The 23035-nt window shown below is 42.8% G+C and overlaps 5 protein-coding genes across 6 annotated transcripts; 2 read left to right on the top strand and 3 right to left on the bottom strand.

The window, feature by feature from the left end:
* Positions 1-614: 614 nt before the first annotated feature.
* On the bottom strand, positions 615-3997 carry LOC120826875 (tapasin-like). The gene is made up of 8 exons (XM_078080717.1): positions 3841-3997; positions 3185-3367; positions 2510-2758; positions 2064-2423; positions 1580-1903; positions 1217-1318; positions 1026-1054; positions 615-866 (listed from the first exon to the last, which is right to left on the bottom strand). The coding sequence occupies exons 1-8, from the start codon at positions 3899-3901 to the stop codon at positions 855-857; spliced, it is 1320 nt and encodes a 439-aa protein (XP_077936843.1). The 5' UTR covers positions 3902-3997; the 3' UTR covers positions 615-854.
* Positions 3998-5678: 1681 nt separating this feature from the next.
* Positions 5679-11746, top strand: LOC120814276 (major histocompatibility complex class I-related protein 1). Of its 2 annotated transcripts, none has more exons than XM_078080708.1 (7): positions 5679-5839; positions 7444-7710; positions 8534-8812; positions 9287-9583; positions 10181-10297; positions 10658-10750; positions 11071-11746. In XM_078080708.1, exons 1-6 carry the CDS (start codon positions 5770-5772, stop codon positions 10729-10731), a joined length of 1104 nt encoding a protein of 367 aa, XP_077936834.1. In that variant the 5' UTR covers positions 5679-5769; the 3' UTR covers positions 10732-10750; positions 11071-11746. The 2 variants fall into 2 exon arrangements, with proteins under 2 accessions (XP_077936834.1, XP_077936833.1); XM_078080707.1 differs by having other exon boundaries at positions 10643-10750.
* Positions 11747-13091: 1345 nt separating this feature from the next.
* Positions 13092-17254, bottom strand: LOC120825991 (proteasome subunit beta type-8). The gene is made up of 6 exons (XM_040187896.2): positions 16648-17254; positions 16245-16386; positions 15996-16107; positions 15556-15685; positions 14495-14699; positions 13092-13526 (listed from the first exon to the last, which is right to left on the bottom strand). The coding sequence occupies exons 1-6, from the start codon at positions 16795-16797 to the stop codon at positions 13438-13440; spliced, it is 828 nt and encodes a 275-aa protein (XP_040043830.2). The 5' UTR covers positions 16798-17254; the 3' UTR covers positions 13092-13437.
* Positions 17255-17366: 112 nt separating this feature from the next.
* LOC120825999 (proteasome subunit beta type-7-like) lies at positions 17367-20303 on the bottom strand. The gene is made up of 8 exons (XM_040187903.2): positions 20169-20303; positions 19855-19939; positions 19446-19543; positions 18912-19052; positions 18706-18821; positions 18515-18573; positions 18190-18341; positions 17367-17732 (listed from the first exon to the last, which is right to left on the bottom strand). Exons 1-8 carry the CDS (start codon positions 20228-20230, stop codon positions 17621-17623), a joined length of 825 nt encoding a protein of 274 aa, XP_040043837.2. The 5' UTR covers positions 20231-20303; the 3' UTR covers positions 17367-17620.
* LOC120826002 (proteasome subunit beta type-6-B like protein) lies at positions 20242-22735 on the top strand. Its single transcript, XM_040187907.2, has 6 exons — positions 20242-20376; positions 20791-20861; positions 21010-21141; positions 21399-21528; positions 21640-21784; positions 22159-22735. The coding sequence occupies exons 1-6, from the start codon at positions 20329-20331 to the stop codon at positions 22284-22286; spliced, it is 654 nt and encodes a 217-aa protein (XP_040043841.1). The 5' UTR covers positions 20242-20328; the 3' UTR covers positions 22287-22735.
* Positions 22736-23035: the final 300 nt, after the last annotated feature.

Genomic DNA, 23035 nt, shown 5'->3' with positions numbered 1-23035 from the left:
CCATGTTTAATCCCACTTTCTACCAAAGTAGTATTCATCAACTTCGCTAAGCGGTCGACTCGGAATCGCAAGGCTCGTCGAAAGTGCACCGATCGTCATACCAGCAACGACGCCTCTGATTGGCTCATAGATGTTGTTTGGTCAGTAACGTCATTAGCCATTGGGTGACGTGCTCACGTTGATTATAGTTGATGTTTTTAGATGTCTTATTTAAAACAAACGTCAGCAAGAAAGAAGTACATTACAACTATATACAGATGATTATACGTACGTATAATGTAAGGTTGAATAATGAATGACTCTGTATCAAACACACATTTCCAATTTAAAACTAAATAGGAGGACATAAATAACAACAATAATATTTTGAAGATAAATGGAGCCACCATGAGCACGATGAGTTTGCTGTTTTTGATGTCAAATTCAATTAATTTGATTATTATTTCTCCCAAAATTGACAGATTTATTTTCTTTAAATGTATTTAATTATTAGGTTATAATGATTGATAATAACAAACCATAAATGTATAGTGACTTTATAACTCTACAGGATCGTCGGTCAAATTACACCTCACAGACCTTTGGGCCAAGTTCATCACAAATAAATCCACTCATAACCATCTTCAGTTTATTGTCAGTGACAAGATTTAGTCTGAGAGCAGTGGGAGGCCGATATGATATAAACAGCTGTATTGCTTTAAAGTGAAAGACATAACAAGAAACAACAATAATAAGAAACATAAAACATTCTTGGACTGAGCCGAAGCCTTCCTCACTGATGCCTTAGTAGAACCAAAAACAGGCGGCTCGGTTGGTTCTGTTTCACACGTCCCAGCAGTGGACTTCAGTCTTCTTTACTTGTCCTTCTGTAAGTGGAAGCAGTAGAAGTCGTTATTGAACTGAGACGTACAAAACAACTACGAGGTTCCAGGGTTATAAAAGCGTATGAGTGGACCAGTGGTCTGTGTGGAAGCATCCAGAATGATACATTTGTGATTAGTTAATAGTTTAAAAAGTATCATTACCTTTTCTCGTTGACCAGCCTCATCTGAGCCTGTGTGCAGTGAAAAGACACAAATGGATTAAAAACATCTTCATCAATCTTATAAAATGAAAATGCTGAGACAGAATCAACCTGTCTAGTAGTTTCAAATAAATAAATGGGTCAATCAATTATTAGCTCATTACGTGGCTTTCTGTCGGCGTCCTTTGTTACCTGAGCTGGTGACGGTCCAAGAGACAAACTTGATGAGACCGTAGAGCACCAGCGCTACACCGACCATTGCCATGGAGTCCTCGATGGACGGGGAGCTGAACCCTGACAGGACGAGAGACGAGTTCAAGCCTTAAATACGTCCTGCACGTTGACGTCCATCTTTGTCGTTGAGCTTGATTCAAGTCATTTATTTTATATTCCATCGCATGTAGCAGATGTGTTGAAATGTTTCTGCAAGTTTTACATTCACTTACGTTCCTTTTCTAATTCAACCAACAGAAAAATCCCCACCTGGCCTCTTTTTATTAAACAAAGTCCACTAAACAAGCTTAACGAATGACTCAGTACATTCTTCAGCATTACCAATGACGTTGAGGGTCACGCTGGCCCGCCGTGTGCCCCCGAGATGGACGGCCACACAGGTGACCTCCCCCCCTCGGCCCAGGTCCAGCTCGGCGGAGTCGAGCTCCAGCCGGGTGCTCTGGCTGTAGGTTCCGTCCCAGGCCTGCCGGTGTCCCGTTAGGCTGCCCGACCCCAGAGGCCTGGACTTCCCATCGGTGCCTTTGAACTCCCAGCTCAGCTCCAGGGCGAGGGGGGCGAAGCCGGACGCCTCACACTGGACCGTGAAAGACTGGCCGGGGACTGCGAGGGGCAGAGGGGACGGGTGGATGGAGAGGGACGGAGGTTCTGGGTAAAAGAGGGAAAAGAGCAGAGGAGCAAAGACAAAAAGAGACAGTGAGAGAACGTTGATCACAATGTGGTCCGATGGAATCTCGGTTCTTCAGCAGCTTCTGAACTCTTCATTTCCAAATGAAAAATGTCTTTATCCAACAGCAGTTTCCCTCACCGACAACCTGGAGCTCCATCGTCACCTGAGCCACGAGGTAGGGCAGATACACCGTGCAGATATACAGCCCCGAGTGACGCACTTTAGCCTCCCGCAGGATCAGCGACGCATTCCCTCTCTGGTGCAGGCCCTCATAGTCCAGCGTGGCCCCCTCCTCTTGGACGTCGGCCAGGCGGTCCGTTTTGCCGTCGTAGGCCAGAACCAAGCGGCCGTCCCCTCTGAACTGGTAGCGCCACTCTACGGAGAAACCCGACCCGGAGAGAGGCGACGAGGGGTCGGCCCAGAGGCCGCAATCCAGCAGCACTGGCCCCCCGAGTCTGGACTGCACGGAGACGGTTGTAGTGGTCACACTCAGGACCACTGAGGAGACAAAGAGTCGATTACATTTTGAGTGTGCGGAACAGAAATGGTCTTTTGGACTCGTCTCCTGGGTCATGAGTCGTTACCTCGGTGCTCTTTGGTTGCCGTGGGAGCACGAGTGATGGTGGAGACGGCCAGCTGTCCGTTGAGGCCCTGGAGGGCAGTGGAGAACCAATCGGCCTGCAGGTAGATGGGGCTGGAGGCGGAGTCTGTGAGTGGAGATGCCCACTTGAGGGTGGAGGGCTGCGGCAGGAAGGGGTTGATCTCACACTGAGGCTTCTCCACCGAGCCTCTGGGAGGGTTGAGAGAGCGGTGGCAGAGAGTGCCGGCTGGGTCTGAGGAGGTCGTTGTGGTTAACAGCAGGTTTACAGATACTCAAACTATTGCTACGTTAAAAAACAGAGAATCTAAAGAGGGAGATTAATACTACGCCTGCTTAAAAAATGTGTACTGATAGTTTTTTCCTTTTCTGATTCCTTCCTAATCATTTACCAAATTCCTGGCTGAGAAATTCAAGTTCAAGTCTGGAGGAAAAGAATGGTGTAATTAAGCAACATCGGACCCATATATCCAAATATTGATGGGATGTTAAACAAGAAAGGTATCTTCTATCCACAAAGACACATGATCGGTGCGTTTGTGTAGCATAACTATTTAACGCTCTCCGATTGACTTTGAAGGTTAACAGATAACTACACACAGACACACACTCTCTCTCCCACATGTACACACATGCTGCTCTGCGTGTCACCCGAACTGACCGGTGATGAGGTAAACTCTGTCGGGGTGGATGTCGGGTGGAGCCTGCTGGCTCTCTGCAGGGTGGGGGTCGGTTTGGATGTGCAGAAGGGATTTCTCCAGGGTCGTAGCTGCAGCGAGACCTCCTCCTCGACCCGTCTTCTCCTGCACAAACCAGCACTCCAACACGGGACAGCTGCTGCAGGCTGTGGACCAAGAAAGGATCGGTATCAGGAACAGCAATATCATCACATTACACTGAAGGATGTGATTATTATTATTATTATCACTGGAACTGTGTAGCTGTGTACTCTTTAAAGTGATCTCGGTGTATTGATTATCTCTCTCCCCTCTCGATGCTGCGCGGTAACATTTCCAGCCTCGAGGGGGCGCTGATGCCCTGAACGCGTCACACCAGATTCCCTTGGATGAACCTTCATTTTACAAGACTTATGTTAAAGTTAACAACATGCAATGAACAAGAAATGGCTTAACTCATTATATCATGTGAATGTATGTCGTGCTTAGTTCGGCACATGAAGAACCCGATGGATAATGACATATAACTCTATTTTAGATGCATAGTTAAAGTTACACTTGTAATGAAGGTGTTTGGAGTGAGAACAGCAGAGATACATTTGAATAAAAGACTCCAGAGAGCCTGTTAACGTGACGTCACCTTCACCGCAGCAGACTGCTGCTACCAGGCACAGCGTGCAGATTGTACAGATGTTGATCATGCTTGTGTCTTCTTTTTGCCGTCTGACAACGCTGCTACACAAACGAAGTGTGATATTTTAGTTTCACTTTCACCTGCAAGCTAGAAATAAATAATATATGTTTCCGGTCATGATTTCAAAATAAAAACACCACAATCAACACCCTGCGATATTAAAGGTAAAGTTTGTACTGAAAATAAAATCGATTAAACTCAACGACAGAGCAACGATCAGCAGTTTTTATAAAAGAAAGAAACAGTTTGAGGTGGACAATAAGAAAGTATTGAGCTCTGCCGCTAGATGGCGCCCTTTACCACAAAATAATGAACCAGGTCACCAGCATTATGTGTCCTTATGTGACCGTATTGGTTTCATTTATGGACATAATATCACCTGATTATTATTATTATTGTTATAGGAAAGTTAGAATCAATTAGTGTATTGTGTACAATAGAAATAGACACACAGCGAGATCTGAGTCTGCAGTCTGGAGGAAGTAGACGGTGACAACACGAGCAATGTGTTGTAGGTTTAGAGGCAGCTGGACACCTTATTACTGCTCATGTTTGATTATTTATCCACAGAAAGTATCTTCTTTGTCTCCAGAGGAATGTGGCAAAGCGAGGCGGGCAAGAAGCTTCAGTCAGAGATCTAGTTGTCATAAAATGCACATCGTGGCAGAACTGTGTGTCACACACTAGACACCAAAACGAAACCCAGCGGCCTCATCAGGTGATTTCCCAGAAGCGGCACAGAGGGAAGAGCTGTTCGTGTCCAGCTGAGGCGCTCTGGGACTGGTCCCGACTCCTGAAGGAGGTGCAGCCATAAAGGCCTCATGAACTGCCAGAGACAGAAAGTGGGAGAAGAAATCAGGTTGCATTCTGGGAAGATTTGTTGTGATTCTCTGCTTCTGTTTGTTCCAGAGAATAAATGCTATTGGGAGAATTTAGTTTTATAAAACAATTAAAAGCCCAAAATAGAAAAACATATATATTTTTCACTTCCATGTGATAAAATGATAAACTGTGTGTGTGTTTTACAGCGAGACGTGTTTGTGTGTCTCACACGTCCAACAAGTGAGCACACAAGATGCAGCATGCAGATGTTCTCAGAGGGAGGCGTGTGGCTCAGTGGCAACTCAAACTAGCATGTTATAGGTTTTATTTGAGTAAATAACAGCAGCATTAGTCTCAGGTTTTATAATAATGTTACACTTTACACATGTGTAGGGTTGTATTTTTATGGCACATTACAGTTTAAAGAGGTCTAAATAGTTGTAAACAGAGAGCTGGGACGTCCCTGGTGGACTACACGGTGTTTCAGGAGCTTTACAAAGTATCTCTGGATATTTAGAACATGTACTTGTGAGGAGCAGCAGAGCTCAGTTTGTTGGTTCCACCCAGGAAGAATTTTCCAAATCTTCTTTGGTAATACTGAACCGCTTATTCTGCCATCGACTCTGGTTTGGTGTAAATAAATTAAATCATGAAAAGGAGGAAGCTGAAAGACGACAAGAGAAGACACTGAAACACACTTGTGTCATAATTTATTATAATTTATAGAAAACTAACATGTTTTACAAGAAGTCATATGATTGTGGTTTTATATGTATGTAAATAATATGTGAATAAGGATTGTGTGCCGCATCTCTCTTGTTGTGTGTTCAGTCTGAATTAAGTGTTCTCTTCCTACAACAACCTGTTTTCTTTGATTCCACCTGGTTACTGATGACGTAGATCAAATGCTGGATTGTGATTAGTCAGAATCGAGCTCTAGAAGCACATTGAAGTCAGCGGTCCTCCTTCTTCTCCCTCAGTAGGCGTTTGATCCTTGAACAGATCGGACCGTGAAACCTTTTCTCCTTCCCGGTGAAACAAGCGGACGTTAAAATGCGACTTGTCGGGGCGGAGATCTCGGTTCTGTCTCTCCTGATGATGAGCCTTCACGGCGCTGCAGCACGTGAGTTGACGCTTTGTTTAATGAGGTGTTTGATTGTAGAAGAAGAGACGCTTCGTGTCTTCATAGGCTGCAGACATCAGCTGAAGTGTCTCTGATGTCTCTGATGTTTAGCTCAGGACTCTCTCGATGACGACAGACAAAGTTGTAAAAAGTAACACATGTTGTCAAAGTGCGCGCGTGTTTCCTCTCGTGAGTTTGTGTGAAGGACAGAAGCGTGTTTGTCTCACTCTGCTGTCTCTGTCTTCGGGACATTAAACGGACGGATCGCTCTTGAAGCGGACATGGCAGCATGACGTAGCGCGGCAGATCACTGATGACGTCACACTGATGCTGATGAATCAGTCATCAATATTACTTGTAGATATTATCTTATTGCAGATATATTGGTGTTTACATGTTGTCTGATGAGTGAGAAGAAAGACAAGTGAAGAAATGTCAAACTCAGTCTGAGCTCATTAATAAACCGGAAGAGCAAAAGTTGATTTTAAACTCTTAGTTTGTATCTCGTTTACTAAAAACAACAACTTATCAATCTGAATCCAGTGAGTTTAGGTCATGTTTATATTAAAAATACTATCAGCTGAAATATTTAATATTCAGACTATATTAATCAGAATCAGCCTCAAACATCCAGCATCTCTCTGCAGTATTTGATGTATTAACAGGAAATATATTTATTCTCGGACAGATTTACAAAACATTTTAGTGACCAGTGCTGAAATAAAAACTCATAAATATGAATTCAGACACAGAGGACATGAAGATTGTGAAACATTTTTACTGTGCTGATAATTTTAAATAATATTCTAATCTTCTTGGATTCTTTTCATCCAGCTGATACCGATAGAAACTAAAATAGATAGATTTAATATAGTTTCTTAAATATAATGCTGTGTCCCTCTGTTCATACTTTAATTTTTCACAAAGATATTTACTATTAACTATATATTATAGTTAAACTTAAATATAGAGATAAACATCAAACTGGTCAGATTAGTTTCTTGTTTCTAAACGGTTGAATGAAAAAAGGAAAATCCTTCTACTCAAACAATTTAAATCTCAAAAAACAACAAAATGAATGCGTTTTGATTTGAATATAAAAAATGTTAACAGCAATTAAAAGATCAAATAAATGACCTTTGAACTTGTTTGTGTCTCCACTTCTCTTCAAGAAACTCAGATTTCAAAGTTATTGTTTAAAACCTCACAAGACGAAACGTCTGAGGTCACAATTTATGACATAAAACAGTTTGATGTATACGATCAAATCAAAAGTCAATATAAGGAACATTATACAATAATAAGAAATCTGGTTTTACAAACTGATTTCTATGCGTAAAAGTCAGAAACACAAATGATGATCTGAATATGTGAATTGTTTAATATTTCATTTTAGAATATAATGTTTTTAAAAGCTGAAACATCATAAATATCAAAGTAAACATTTATTTCTGTATTTATTGAGTTGTTAAACACAGCAGATGTTATCAGGGTGTCTTTGATGTTCTGTGTTTCTTTTTAATTCAGTTTGCAGGAAAACATCATAATTATTGATTAATTAAAGTGTGACATCAGAACTGATAATGATTCCTTTTTGGTTTCAGTGACTCACTCAATGAAGTATTTCTACACTGGATCCTCTGGAGTCCCAAACTTCCCAGAGTTTGTGTCTGTTGGGCTGGTGGATGAAGTTGAGATTAGTCACTATGACAGTGACACCAGGAGAGCAGAACCCAGACAGGACTGGATGAGCAGAGTCACAGAGGATGATCCTCAGTACTGGAAGAGGAACACTGAGAACTTCATGGGCCACCAGCAGGTCTTCAAAGCCGGCATTGAAATACTAAAACAACGCTTCAACCAAACTGGAGGTTTGTTTATGTTTCACACTTTTTGTTTGTATTTGCATCCTTTATGTTATTAGTACATAAACACACACACACACACACACACACACACACACACACACACACACACACACACACACACACACACACACACACACACACACACACACACACACAGATTAAACAGTCTGAGATCTTTTCTTGACTGAAACATGTTCTGCTTCCAGTTCCTAAATATAAGTATATAAACACAATGAATACTTTTCCGTGTTGTTCAGGATGAAGAAGATTTCCTCTCATCCTGATTAGAACTCCAGCTTAGATTAGATGAGCTTTACTTGAGCTCAGGGAGTCGATGCTTCAGTATTTCATTCCAGGTTTTATCAGATGACGTCCAACATGTTCTAGTTGAGGTTCCTCACTGAGACGACTTCTTCCTCTTGTCTGTTTGAAATGGTGATGAATGAAATACTGCTCAGTGTTGTTCACACTGAAGAAGCACTTCCAAGGTTTCATCAGCCTCTCTGACATTTTACAGTGTGAACAATTCATGGATTCATTAGAAATAGTTATTACATCATCTGCAAAGACAAGAATAATTAGTTTGAGCCCAAAATCTGGAGTATGATACAGATGAGAGTTAATGAACTAAAGTGGACTGCAGTGAGTTTAGAACAAACATTCAGGATATTTAGTGTTGAAACATTGAATCAATTAGTCAATGAACAGAAAATGAATCAACATGAATGTTGATAATCAGATGATGACTGAAGTATTTTATCAAGCAAATATGTTTCTCTCTCTCTCTCTCTCTCTCTCTCTCTCTCTCTCTCTCTCTCTCTCTCAGGTGTCCACATTTACCAGAAGATGGTCGGCTGTGAATGGGATGATGAGACCGATGAGGTCAAAGGTTATCGTCAGTATGGTTATGATGGAGAAGACTTCATATCATTTGACCCAGAGACAGAGCAATATATCGCTGCAAAACAGCAGGCTGTCATCACCAAACAGAAGTGGGAACATAACAGAGCTCTGATAGCACAGAACAAGAACTACCTGACTCATGTGTGTCCTGAGTGGGTGAAGAAGCACTTGAACTACGGGAGGAGCTCTCTGATGAGAACCGGTAGGATCACATGACCTGATGTCCTTCCATGGACACGATGCTCATAAACCTTCTGTTGTTTCATAGCAACATGTCAGAGACACACAGAGACCCACTGTGTCTCCCACATTTCTCCCCCCTCACCTCCTTCTCTCCTTCACTGCACTCCCTCCCTCACTTCCCCCTCACACCTGTCCCCACTCTGTCCCTCCATCCTCTTTGTCTCTGCTGTGTTTCTGTCCGTCTCACTGTCTCTTTACTCTCTCTCACACGCTGTCCTCCTCCCCTTCCAATCCGTCTCACCCCTCTTCATCTGTTTGTCTCCCTTCTTTAATCAATGAAACTTTAAAGACATTCCATTCTTTTAGTAAACTTAAATACACATAGTTGAGTGTTAAAGAGGCATTTTAAATACATCAAAGATGAATGATATTAATACACTAAATATCATTGATAATAATAAAGATGTAACCTGTCCCTCTCTTCTGTCTCCAGAGCGTCCCTCGGTGTCTCTCCTCCAGAAGACTCCCTCCTCTCCAGTCAGCTGCCACGCTACAGGTTTCTACCCCGACAGAGCCGACCTCTTCTGGAGGAAAGATGGAGAGGAGCTCCATGAGGACGTGGACCTCGGAGAGATCCTCCCCAACCACGACGGGACCTTCCAGATGAGGGTTGACCTGAAACTGTCCTCCGTCCCTGCTGAAGACTGGAGGAGGTACGACTGTGTGTTCCAGCTGTCTGGTGTGGACGAGGACATCGTCACCAAACTGGACAAGACCAGGACCAACAGGGGTAGGTCTGAGACCCGGAGCGGTGAAGGAGGGAAGCAAACATCCACTTTGTTCACTTTGTGTGTTTTAGATTTGGGAAGTTTTGTTTTCTTACATTTCTAGTCTAGTTTTTATTTGTAGTCATTTTAAGACTCGGATCAGAATTAAACACAGCGAGAGTTATGAACACTGTTTACTGGTCTAGATTAATATATAAATGTGTCAATATTTGGTTCATTTCTCTGTAAATAAGTGTATTCATCCTTTTGTAAACTCATTCCAGGTAAGAGCTTTATTTGAGTCCGTGCTGAACTATTGTAACGTGTCACCACAATTCAGACGTTGTAGAATCTGCATTCACACAACTACTGGTCACTTAAAGATGAGTAGACAGAATGATTAAACACGTGTATTAATACATGTATCCATCAGTGAATCAGACAGAGCAAAGTTCAGGAAGGAGGTTGAATATGTGTCTCAGTCATCATGTGCAGACGGCATAAAGAAATGACGTCACATGGTGTGTGTGTTCAGGTCTGCTGGATAAGTGGATCTTCTTCTCTTCTGACCTGCTTCATCTGTTCAGCTTGAGACTCTTTGATTGTTTTGTGCTCCACAGAGAAGCCTGCTGGCTCCACCTCCACCTCCACCTTCATCATCATCTTCATCGCTGTGGCTGTTCTTGTCGTCATCATCGCTGCTGTGGTTGGATTCAAGCTTTACAGAAACAGGAACGGTGAGAGAGACGATCAGAGACACAGTGTTGAGGAGCATTTGATTTTAGGCTTTGAGTTGATGCTTTTATCCAGAATGAGACACTGAAGCAACTTTCACCAGTCACACTTATAAAACCATATTTGCTTTTATTCTACACTTATTGTTTAGTGCCATTTTTTACTTTTAGACAATTCTGTGATTGTTTTGCACTTGAGACACTTAAACGTAGTTGTTCCTTCAGGCTGTTGTTGAAAGTAATTTTAACTTTTAGAGGAAGAAATAGGTTAAAAAACTGAGATTGTATCTGCTGGGAGGAAGCTGTTAGAACACTAAACACTGAAATTCTCTTTGCTTTTTATTTCAGCCCAAGACTCTTCAGCCAAACGCTCTTCTTCTTCTTCTGCTTCTACTGACGGCTCTGACGTCACTGAGGAACTGAACCCTAAACCTTGAAGTCGGCGTCCTGCACACAGTGAGTAGCTCCACGTGGACATGAACTATTCACAGCTGCTGTTCCACAAAGCTGCCCTCAGTATGAGCACAAGGAGCTTCTCATGTAAAGAAGTCTTTGACTTTTTCTACAACAAAGGTGCAGTTTGGTTCCGTGAGACGTGAGATTATTAAGAGAAAGACACAGAAAGCTTCACATCAGCTCCTCAGATAAAGTCTGATATTCAAAGCTCTTACATTAACTTCTAGGAAATCACTAACACATGTTTATCAAAATGGAGTCAAAGTAGTTTGTGGTAAATGATTTAGTTTTCTCTTTTATGTATTTGTTTCTCTCTTTAGGTTTATGGGTGAATGTTGCTCTGGATCAACAAGCGATGCTCCACATTCTTCTCCATAAACTGTCAAGTTATGCCTCATTCATCTTTCATTTAAACATCTGAATCAGGGTTGATGAACATCTGGAAACTGTGAGGAAACATCAATAGTCACATTTAATTATTTGGGTAGTTTGGTTTTAATAAAAAGGTTGAAATGAAATAAAACAAGGATGATTATTTTAGGAGACGTTCAAATCAATGAAAGCATCAAAGTGCTCACAGACTAGTGTGTTCATCTCAAACAAATCCACCATATTTACTCTTTGATACTTCTGCTGTTTGGGTTGAATCATTGTTGGTAACAAACGTGTAAATACACACACACACACACACACACACAATATTGACATTAAAACAACATTTACTTTCTGATTGTGTATCTGAATTTAACAGATTGAAGAAAATAATAATTTGAGGGTTTTCTGAATAAATCAGTATGTTTATTGGTTCATAATGTTTTTGATCACTTTTAAAGTATCATATTATTTAAATTTGGGATGTTTTCCTTCTTGGTTTCGTGGGAGTTGAACAGTGATGCTCTGAATCACTTCTTGTTTTGTAGATGAAGGTGGAATGAAGTTGCTCCATTTCCCCTTTTTGTACCTTTGTCCTGCTGTTCAATAAATGCTCCAGATGTTTGTGTGTTGTTGTGATTCCATGTGCTTCCCCTCTGTGACTGCAGCCACAATCACATGCATGTTGTTTCCCTTTGGACTCTAAACGTCGTGTTCTTCACTTCACTGGTTTAAAGCATGCTGGGAGTTGCTGCAAATGGAAGACTCACATCGCCGGAGATCATTTTATCGTAACAAAATAACATTTGTAAATCCTGCGTCTTATCAGCACATGTTGTGGTCGTAGTATCTACAATGATCTGAATATTCAGTGTTCTCTGTTGTCTCTGAGGATAAATGGACGAGTCTTTGACCTGCAGACGTCCAACAAAAGAGCAAGAAGAGTGAACATTTTAGGGGCAAAGCAGTGATTCTTCACAGATATCTGAAGAGGGTTTTACTTTCCATTAAACAACAAAACATGAGACGCATTGTTTAAAACCGTCCTCATCAACACGTGTGTAAAATGATTGAACAGCATTGAGGGTCGACGGTGGCGCATGTGTAGAGCGGGAGCACCGGAACGAGCCCCGACTGCTCCATGTCGAAGTACAAGACACATAACCCGTAATTACTCACTGGGATGTAAAAAAAGACATGGGTTAAAAATGTAAGCGTCAGCTAAATGATAAATAATGTAACAGGACATTTATTAAAGAACACTAGAAGTAGGAGCAGAGTTGAAACAAAATTCTTTATTTCATTACTGCTGGAATTCTGTGACCTTTAAAGTTGAACTTAAGTGAAAGAAAAGAAACATCCTCACAGACCTGTGAAGATTAAGGCGGTTAACCTTTTTTCATACAGACCGATATACTTCATTTATCAAAAGCTATGTGTTGTTGTTCTGCATGGAAACAGATGACATCACAGCCGTTCTCACAATGACGTCATTGTTCTGTTATATATTAAACTATAAATATGTAATCAACCTAAATATATACACGTACAAGTTGCCTTAAGTGATGTGACCCAGTTTATTTAATAATAATATGTATTTAATAGTCAGACTGTCACCAGTTATCAGGAACACGAGAGCTTTGAACATTTCACCCAACAGGTTTAGTTCTGGAAAGATGTTTTAGTCACATTTCACACCATAATAAAACAAAAATGATGCCACCACCTCACCAAGCATCTAAAATGATTTTTCATAGCTTTAATATTTATTTGAAAAAAGATTTATGTTACTTGGACAAGAGGATTTATTTGAAAGAAATAACGTGGTTGACAGTAAAAGGACTGAAAAACTGATAAAGAAAGAATAAAAATACTTTAATCTAAATATCTTCATTGTCATCGACATGTGACCACCTGACTCATTTGTCCTCATGGTGAGTTCATGTCAATCATTACAGGACAGCAGGGAGCTGAGCAACAGGCTTTATTTGGGACTGTGTGTTGTTTTGGTGAAAGTATTTTAACAGCATGTCTGGTTAACAAAGAACAAACTACTACACAGAAGCACGTGAGGATCAACACACACAGAACCTGCATTACATCACTAAGAACAAACAGCAAACAATGAGCTCAGCAGCTTAGAGACAGTTTGGTTCTGTAGAGTTCAGGTTCATGTGTAAGGAAAGAAACGTTTCTACAGCATTTCTCTGCTGTGAGACGTCAGTGGGATCATTTCCAAAATCACTATTAGAAAAGTGGACAAAGAATCTTTTGGGAAGAAACGCATCATCAGTCGTGTTCAGAGTGCTGAGCATTCAGAACATTCCCTTCCTGTAGCGGTGGATCAACTCGGATACGTCGTCCTTACACACCTTTGTCCAGCCGTCCTGCTGCATGTGGTACACTGGACACACACACACACACACACACACACACACACACACACACACACACACGTAAGGACACAGAGGTTTCCAGTGGCCACAGACCATGACTACACACATTGCATGACTCTATTCCCTTATTTCTGATGCATCTCTTGTGAGGTCTCAGTAGAGACGGAGACGAGAACGACATCAAACACGTTTCAGTTTCTAGATCAACTCATCAGCATGAGGTTGTTTTTGTTTAATTAGGTTTATTTATTATATTTTTTATATTACCTACTTTATCATTGAACACAAAATGTTATACGATTTCAAAACAGAAACTTACAGTATATTTATTTTGTAACATTGAGGAACCACAGAGGATCGTTGTTTCCATGTTAGGTTGAAACCTTCAATCAGTTGTACATAATATATTTTACAAGCAGAAATGCCCCATAAATGCTCTTGACACAGAATCGAGGAAATACTTAATTTGCAGTGAAAATAAAAGTAAATTGTGTTCCAACTGCTGTTTAAAAAAAATAATGAACAGAGAGGATTAAAGGGCCTTTGTGGAAAGTTTATGTAAGAATAGATGTAGTTTAATTTATAGTTAAAGAGCAAAATGCTGCAGACCTCACCGATCAATAATGATTGAGGGATTCCCCTTCGGTTATTTCATTTAATTATCATCACTGTTATTTATGTTTTTATTCTCACTTGAAAGTCCGTCAATTTCCATGTTTCCAAAGAGCAAAAAAATTAAGTGCAAATGTTCTTAGTTTTGAGGTAATTGGTCGTAAACGAAAGGACAAGTTGACATTTTGACCCTTTGATGTTGACACATGAAAGGTCACATGATCACCAATGGGACACAATTAGTCCTGAAATGTCCCGGCAACCCGTCCAATAGTGGAGACACCAGTCTGGACCAAAGAGAAGTGACGGAGACAACGTGGGACGGGTGTTGTTGGCTGGTGGATGTAAACCAGCGTGTACTCACTGTTGACCGCCCCTCCAGAGTAGGCGTCCCTGTGTGTGGCGTGAGCGATGCCCCGGCGGCCCAGCTCGTACGCCTCCTCCACCGCCATGTCCTCCCTGTAGCCGCTGTCCACCACGCCGTAGGCGTAGCTGCTCCCACAGCCGGTGGAGAACATGCGGCCGGACAGACGCGTCCCTCGGTCGTCCACGTAGTACAGACCGGGACCCTGGAGACACAAAGACACCCGATGGTCTGCTGGGAAATCAGCATCTCAGACACAGCAGCTGTTCCTGAGTCACGGAACACAAGCTGCTGATGATATTTGACCAACACTAGATTTAGTAAATGGTCATTTTGGGTCATATTTTAAAGGTTTAAATGAGCTGCTCTCTCCTCCTTCTTACAGATATTATAGGCTACTTTAATGGATGCATTTAGAGGCACATGCCAGCAGGTGGTTTCTGTATTCACGTGTCATACTGACATGTAGTGGATATTTGTTTGTGTGTAAGTGATTCCTTCTTACTGTCACTAACATTGTGTGATAGGACCTGTCCATGGTGGCTCTGCTCCCTGAGAGCCCCTTCCAGTCCCCACATGTCACATGTGTTAATCCATGCAAACCTTTTCCACAGCATCAACCCTCCTCCCTGTTTGCATCACCTTTGTTTACTTGCTGGGCAGGTTTAGTGATGGAGGTCATGCAGAGGATTCAGTATTGATTTGATTATATCCAGTGAAAAGTTCCTCACAGTAACTTGTTAAATTAAGGACGCAAACCGGCAAAGAAAAGCCAACCGGTTCGATGCCGTAGGTCCAAAACTAAACGTGGGCCTGTTGAACTAGAGCTACTTCACATGTTGACAAGTAACTGTAAAGTTTCTACAATGATGAAGGACGTTTGAATATAAATAAAGCAGCAGGAGCATAAAACATCCACGTTAAACATTCTGCCTCAGAAAACAGCCTCACAATCCTCTAGTGCAGCGAGGACGTTTCTATTTCTAGGCTCTGCTTCACAGGAAGTGGAAGAAAAAGGATTCTGGTTTGTTTTGGCACAGAGACTCAAAGGCACAGCTCACCTCTTTGTCCCATCCACAGATCATGCTTCCCATAGAGAGGCCCATGCCTCTGTAGCCCAGCATCATGTTGCACAGCAGCTTGGAGGCAGCAGCCACAGAGATCCTGTGGTTGCTCCTCAGCCTGTACAGCCTGGAGGGACCAAGTCACCAAACAAATAAAACATCAATCAGGGTTGTTTCCAGGGTCGACCTGTCACCTTTCATTTTACACGCATGTCCGTCCAAAATATCACCACTGCATCGTTTCACCGTTACACATTTGTGTGTTGTTATCTTTTGCTCTGGATACTTGATTAAAGTTGTTTTGTGAGGTCAGTGATCAGTTAAGCCTTGAGCTTTACTCACCTCTGCATGGAACACATTTTAGTATCAATACACAGACACACAGAGCATTACATGTCAGAATGGACAGATTGATGTTCAAAGCACTGCAGACGGACCTGCATTCTTTGGCCAGGAGTCTCTCCCAGTACTGGCAGTCTGCAGCGCTGCCCGACATGGTGCCCAGCAGGTAGGGGTTGATCTCTATCACCTTGTTGACGTCGTTGGACGCTGCAGAGCAGAAGACATTCTGTGAGCTCAGAGTTTCTCTTGTTGCCTCATTTACTATGGTTCCGTGTTCCTCTGTGTTACATTTCAAAGCTCCACACATCTGTGATATGATGCATGAGAAATAAAAACGTGTCTACCCAAGTAACGGCCTGCTGAGGCTCTGGAGTCCACAGCCACAATGACTCCATGTCTGAACTTGAAGGCCAGGGTGGTCGTCCCGTGGTTCAGGTCTATACTCACACCACCATCACGGCTGCAGGTTCCTAGAAACCCTGAAGGCTAAAATAGAAGCAAAGAGGAGATCTCAGTGGGTGGAATCACGCGTGTAGGTGCCGTGTGTGTGTGTCTATGTGTGTTATTCCACAGTAACGTGTAAGATGAATGCATCATTTGAAGCTGCAGGAGAAGCGAACGCGACCACAGACGCGTAAAAGACGTTGAACCACCGCGCGTCTGACGCGTCACGCTTGTTGCATCAGGATCACCTGATACGATGCAGACTTTTCATTTTGTAGCCAAACTCGGTGAAATGAGACTCACGTCTACACCCAGAGGGACAGCAAATTCCTGCGTTTTGGTCCCGAAGTTGTAGTGGTTGGTTCGGTCGAAGAGATGCGTCTGTCTGGCTGGAAGAATCTGCTCACGGAGTTCAGCATAAGACTTCAAACCAGATACTTGGAAAAGAGCCATTATGTATTCCACTATATTGTAATTATATTCTGCTCTTTAAGTTTTACGAAATGACGAAAGTCTCTGAAGAAGCGTCACGGATAACTTCCTGGGAAGGGACGATGAATTCGAAAGCGAAAGGTTTTAAAAGCTGTTTTATTGTAAATAAATGCTAAAAGAGCCAGCTAGCTACATAAAACCAACAAGTATACACGAATACGTTCATCTGGTCATCATATAACTTATAACCTGATTTGATAGAAACAAATAAAAGAAAACTGTGGTTAGAATCTTACTGTTAATAAAAACAACGCAGCTCGCATCGACCAATAGGAGAGCACTGTGTGTGTGTCGTCATCAGTCACTAAGCGAGAAGCAGCGATCAGGTTTGCAGAAAAGCAGAGGTCAATGACGTCATCAATGGGTGTTTCTAAATTCATATTTATAACAATACACTGTACCTACTGTAGTCGGGTTGATGGGGTGTTAGTATATATAAATGCACTGCTTTAGGTTTGAAACATTAAATTTATATTACATTCAGTAGATCGTTTCAAAATATGAAAATAAACAGCAACAGGGATGGAATAGAATTTCATGAATTTTGAATTATTCTGACACATTTTATAGTTTTTTATGTGGTCTGAAATACAATAGACGAAACAGTCTGCCTGTTTCATGTATTTCTGTCACCTCACAGTGAAGAATAGAAACCATGACAATGTTCATTAACTGATTTTCACTGCTTGCATTTTATTTTTTAAGTGCATGACCAAGCAACACAATAAAAGCCTTCACACTTTTCTGCTAAACGTGTTTTTATAAGGTGTGACTGCATCGCGGATCAGGCTGTATCCATCCGCTGCACAGTCTCCTCTACAACCTCCAGCTTTACAGGGACTACTTTCTCCGTCAGAACCGCTGTTGTGCCTGCACCATATTTGTATTTTGTTTTCCTAGAATAGAAGAATAGATGTTAGAGGGATTCAATAACTGAAAAGCAAACATGTTATTGTATAATCACATACAGTCTGATATCTACCGCTCTGAGAGGGAAACCTTTAAAGTCGCAGTATGTAGAGTTAGAGGTATTTATGAAGAAAGTAAATGTAGTACAGTATTCATAGCATGTTCTCAATGAAGTATAATCACCTGAAGCTAAGAATCATGTGTTTTCTTAAGCTCTGAATGAGCCCTTCATATCTACAGGAGCGGCTCCTCTTCATGGAGTTCCATGAGCAGCCATGTTTCTACAGACTGAATACTGGCTCTAGAGAGCCGTCCTTGTTTTACATCATTTGACTCACTTGGAAAGGAAGGGAAACAATCTGCAGCCTCATCACCAGAGACTGAATCCTGCACACAGCTCCTTTAAGAATCGACCCATGCAGCAGAACTCAGTCACACTCGTACCTTTTGTCTTTGTACTGTGACACCTGGTACGGTCTGATGTGGTCCACTCCTTCTCTGGTGAGGACACAGATGTCGATGTTGTTGCCTGAGGCGAGGTCATTCATGACTCCCGCGTGGATGGCGGCACGCACCAGCTCCTTCGCCTTGTCCAGCTGAGAGTTACAAGAATTCAGGGAAAAGACAGAGAGAAATTCCTCAAATACCAGTTTTTATAATTTGTCATCCAATAGTGACAGAAATAAATGCTTTTTTAAAACATTTTCCATATAATCCTGACTATCAATCCTTGTCACAGTGTGTAACAACAGCTGTCCAGGAGGCGTACCTCCAGGTCGGGTTTGTACCCGTCCTCTAGAATCCCCAGAGCAGCCAGATCCCCAGAGCCTGCAGGAGGAAACACACATGTGGTCTGAGAGGGAATCGATTGAATAAGTCCAGCAAACTCAAATGGTATTCCAAACGGTGAATGTTATAGAGCCACGATGCTTAGAGAATATTGTTCCATCACGCACGTACCCATTGCAAGGTACGGCATCGTATCCACGCTGCCGTACGGCCCCACCGTGTACAGGTGGTTCCCAGTGCAATCTACTCCTCCCAGTATAAGACTGGCCCCAATTTGGCCGTGATACCTGAGGAACACACGGATCAGAACAGGGCTTTTAACGGGTACTTTAACTCATTCACACACCGTTGGATACAAGCTCATGTGCTACACAAACCTGTACAACATCTCCTGGAGTATGTTGACGGCCATGACGACACGAGGGTTCCTCCCGCTGTTCAGGGAGAAGATGGTGAGGTTGGAGGAGAGGAGCTCAGTGGTCTTCTCTGTATCTGCTGCTGTTCCTGCTCCACAACAACTAGGAGGAGAGGAAGGAGTGTTTTGTGAATAGAGAGTTGAGGGAAAATATGACAAAAAGCTACAGGGAATTGGGAAAGAGAGAGTAGAGGAACTGCGGCATCCTTTCAGAAACTGTTTTGCTTCAGCAGTCATAGAAATCCATTATACCCAAAGAGTCGCAGCGACTTATTCCATCTCCTGCAGTAGCCTCAATAGTGCAGAATGCACCACAAGAACAAGGACCTAAGTTCTTAATCCGAGGGCACTAAGGCATTCTGGGATATGTAGGAAATCACAAGTAAAGGAGACTTATGTCCACAAAAAGGAACATACGTTTCATTCTGATAACAGTGAGAGTATTTTAAAGGTGGATCTCCTGTTATGCTTTCAGTGTGTCGTATACAAGACTTACTATATATTTGGAGCAATGTAATGGATCTTGGAGCACATCTTGTCAGCCACTACTTCACTGGATGTGGCTCTTGTGTCTGCTCCCAGAACCACTCCATCCTGCACCCACACACACCGAGCGGGAGGTGTGTTACTCTAATTGTTATACAATTATACACTTTGCTTTACACTAGAACAAGACTTTTAAATCTCAGTGGTCCCACAGGAGCTAAACAGGCCCCAGCAGTGCTGTGATACACTGGGCAGATCCCCTCAGTGTATTTATGTATTCATCATCATTGTTGTTAACACGGACTGTCCTGTTCCGTTATGCAGAGATGACAGGGAAAGGAAACAGTGTGGTCGACTTTAACAGGGTTAAATAATGCAATTCAGGCTAAATGCAGATGTACACAGGTGTGTGTACTCGCCTTGAACACCACTCCTGCTATGGTGGTGCCTGTTTTCACAGGTTTAGGTATCTGTCCATCAAACAGACCCTCTAACTCAGCATTCCTGGAGAGGGAGGGAGAGACAGGAGTCAACTTATGCATGTATGTAATATATATATAATATGGATAAATCATCACCAAGTTGTTTCATTGATCAACGTGACAAACAAGCAGGGAAAGTTACTTTCACTTTGCATCTCTAATGGATTGAAAGCTGCGTGAGTAACACAGCTTCATTGGTTTTTCTATCTAAGTCACAATCTGCTGCCTATGAGCCAAACAGAAGCTCCTACCTGGCTGCGTGGTCGAAGTTGAACCCCGCTGCAGGAGCGTGGAGGACATTTGATAGCGCCATAGTGGATCCTGGTCTGCGGCTCCTCTGCGCGTCTCGATGCGCCTGAGGTCGCTGTTCGGAGCGTCGCCTCCTTCTTCTCTTTCGGTTTTGCTGTGAAAATGGAGAAACGCAGCGTGGACTCGCGGGTCCGAGGAGTCAGCACAGGGGTGAGTAAACCCGGACCGGCTCCTTAGTGTCACCGTAGAACCCGCTGAAGGATGAAATGATCGATACGTGATTCTGCGGATGAACAGGTGAGACTTTAAGTTACCTGAAAGGAAACCAAACACTACGAGGACCGGACCTGTCGCGTGTTTTAACATCCCAGGTGTTTGCACGTTGGACCTGAACGAGTCACATCTGTACAACATCTTCTAGAACGGAATATGCAGAAAAGCGACAGGCTACACATATATTCTGTTTTAAAAAATCCGCCCAGAAACTCTAAATCCCATGATGCATAGCGGCGGCGCTCAGAGTGGCTGACATGGACACGTAAGCCTCCTGCTGCGTTTGGCTTGATGTAACTACTTATTCATTACTTGCATGTGAGAACCTCCCCCCCCCCCTCTCTCCCCCAGACCACCATCCTGGCTGCCACTTTTGATGGAGGCGTTGTGATTGGTTCAGATTCCAGGGCTTCCATTGGAGGGTGAGCGTGCTGGGAAGATACACTGCAGATGCCGACATTGTTAAACATATTTGTAGGAAACAGGAATGTCGCTGTGACTGTGGTGGAGGAACACAACCGAGGGCCGGTGATCCAAGTCTCTTCATCACATTCCTCTCTCTCTCTTCAGGGAATATGTGTCATCTAAGACCATCAACAAGGTGGTCCAGGTTCATGACCAGATCTTCTGCTGCATGGCCGGCTCACTAGCAGATGCTCAGGCCGTCACCAAGGCTGCAAAGTTCCACCTGTCCTTCCATAGGTGCCACACACGCATATCAATACAATAGCACATGTTTAGCAACTATGCGCACAAGCATGTAAGCTGAATCACATTTTCACATCATAATCATATTTTTATTCCTCCAAGAGGAGAAGACAAGTTGACAGAGTTGTGTGCAAAACCAACTAACAAACCAGTTGTTACACTGACAGCTATAAAAAATCATTAGAGAGCCCAGAATAATAGTTTCAAAGCTTCTTCATCGTGGAAATGCCCCCCCCCCCCCCATTCCACAGTGTCCAGATGGAAACCCCTCCACTGGTGATAGCAGCAGCATCGGTGCTGCAGGAACTGTGCTACAACAACAAAGAGGAGCTGCAGGCGGGCTTCATCACAGCAGGCTGGGACAGGAAGAAGGGCCCTCAGGTGGGGGCTGGTCGGGGTGACAGTCACACAGGAAGCAGAGACACAGCGGTCCAAAGTAACTCCACCTACTGGCGTGTGGCTGCAGTCCTGATACCCTGCGTCCCTCTCCAGGTGTACGTGGTGCCTCTTGGTGGGATGTTGGTCGGTCAGCCGGTGACCATCGGAGGCTCAGGCAGCACCTACATCTACGGCTACGTCGACGCCAAATACAAACCCAACATGAGCAGAGAGGAATGCCTGCAGTTTGCCACTAATGGTACTGTCGTGGTCGTTTACTTGAGCGCGCAGACCTAAATACGCTGATACTTGTTTTGTGTTTTTTCTACGATTCCAGTATAATGCAGAAAATGAGAAGAAGTCTTTGTTGGTTGTTTGCTCGGTTTGTTACAGTTAGAAATGAAAAACACTCAATTGGAGGGCAACCACAGCTCAGCCGGGTCAAAGGCCTCTGGTTGCACTCAAACTGGGTGGTTTGATGTACATCTATGTTGTAGTTGGTGCCCATGCAGCCTTTAGGAGGTGTATAAACGCTGCTTGCTGCTTACCGTCAGTTGTTAAACCTCTATTTGTCCTGCTTGCTGTCCGTCCCCCCCCTTCTCTGTCCTCCCTTTGCTTCTCTCTGGGTCACAGCTCTGGCTCTCGCCATGGGCAGAGACAACGTCAGCGGAGGCGTGGCTCACCTTGTGGTCATCACGGAAACTGGGGTGGAGCACGTGGTTGTCCCCGGCAACAAGCTGCCCAAGTTTCACAACGAGTGACAGCGTCCAACAAACAATGAATTTTTGACTTTTGTTTTTTATCTTTATGTCAGTAACTGTTTGAAATTCATGATCCACAATCTCATCAATAATGTACCGTATAGGACTGGGATGTAACACACTACACACACACACACACACACACACACACACACACACACACACACACACACACACACACACACTCCTTAAAAACAAGACGATGAACATGATTAGTTTACTGCCAATGACAAATTGTAAATGTGGAAACAGTGGTGATAAGTTTCATTGATCTGGTGAAAACTAGTTGTTATAAAATCAACATCCTAAAAAATGACAAAATGCTACTTCCATCTCTTGTAATTAACGGCTCCATCAGCCTTTTACTTCTTCCAGATCACATTTTGTGTAGTTGATTTTATATGTTTGGGAATATTTGAAATATAAATGAAGATTCTACTTTGTAAAAATGGTTTGTACTACTTTCTATTTGTTGAGCGCTTTAAAATATAATCATCATTATTATACGACGTGTTCTACAAATGACCGTCCTTGTTTCCTGAATCAGTTCATGGTTTGAATGTACTCGGATGCAGAGCGTTTGTTTTGACTATTTCATGGCTGTGGATTCACTTTGTGGCCCACAATCTAACAGTTAGTACGTCACACAGTCTGAAACGCACTTAAAGACGAGTTCGTCATTTAAAAGTGTCGGAGGGACCAGAATAAAAAGACGCAGTCCAACATGTGTCAATACAATCAATCCAGTT

The sequence above is a fragment of the Gasterosteus aculeatus genome, chromosome 10 (genome assembly GCF_964276395.1).
Source record: "Gasterosteus aculeatus chromosome 10, fGasAcu3.hap1.1, whole genome shotgun sequence".
Taxonomy (NCBI): domain Eukaryota; kingdom Metazoa; phylum Chordata; class Actinopteri; order Perciformes; family Gasterosteidae; genus Gasterosteus; species Gasterosteus aculeatus.
Note: the sequence above shows the minus strand (reverse complement) of the source record. Positions and strands in the feature narration are given on the sequence as shown.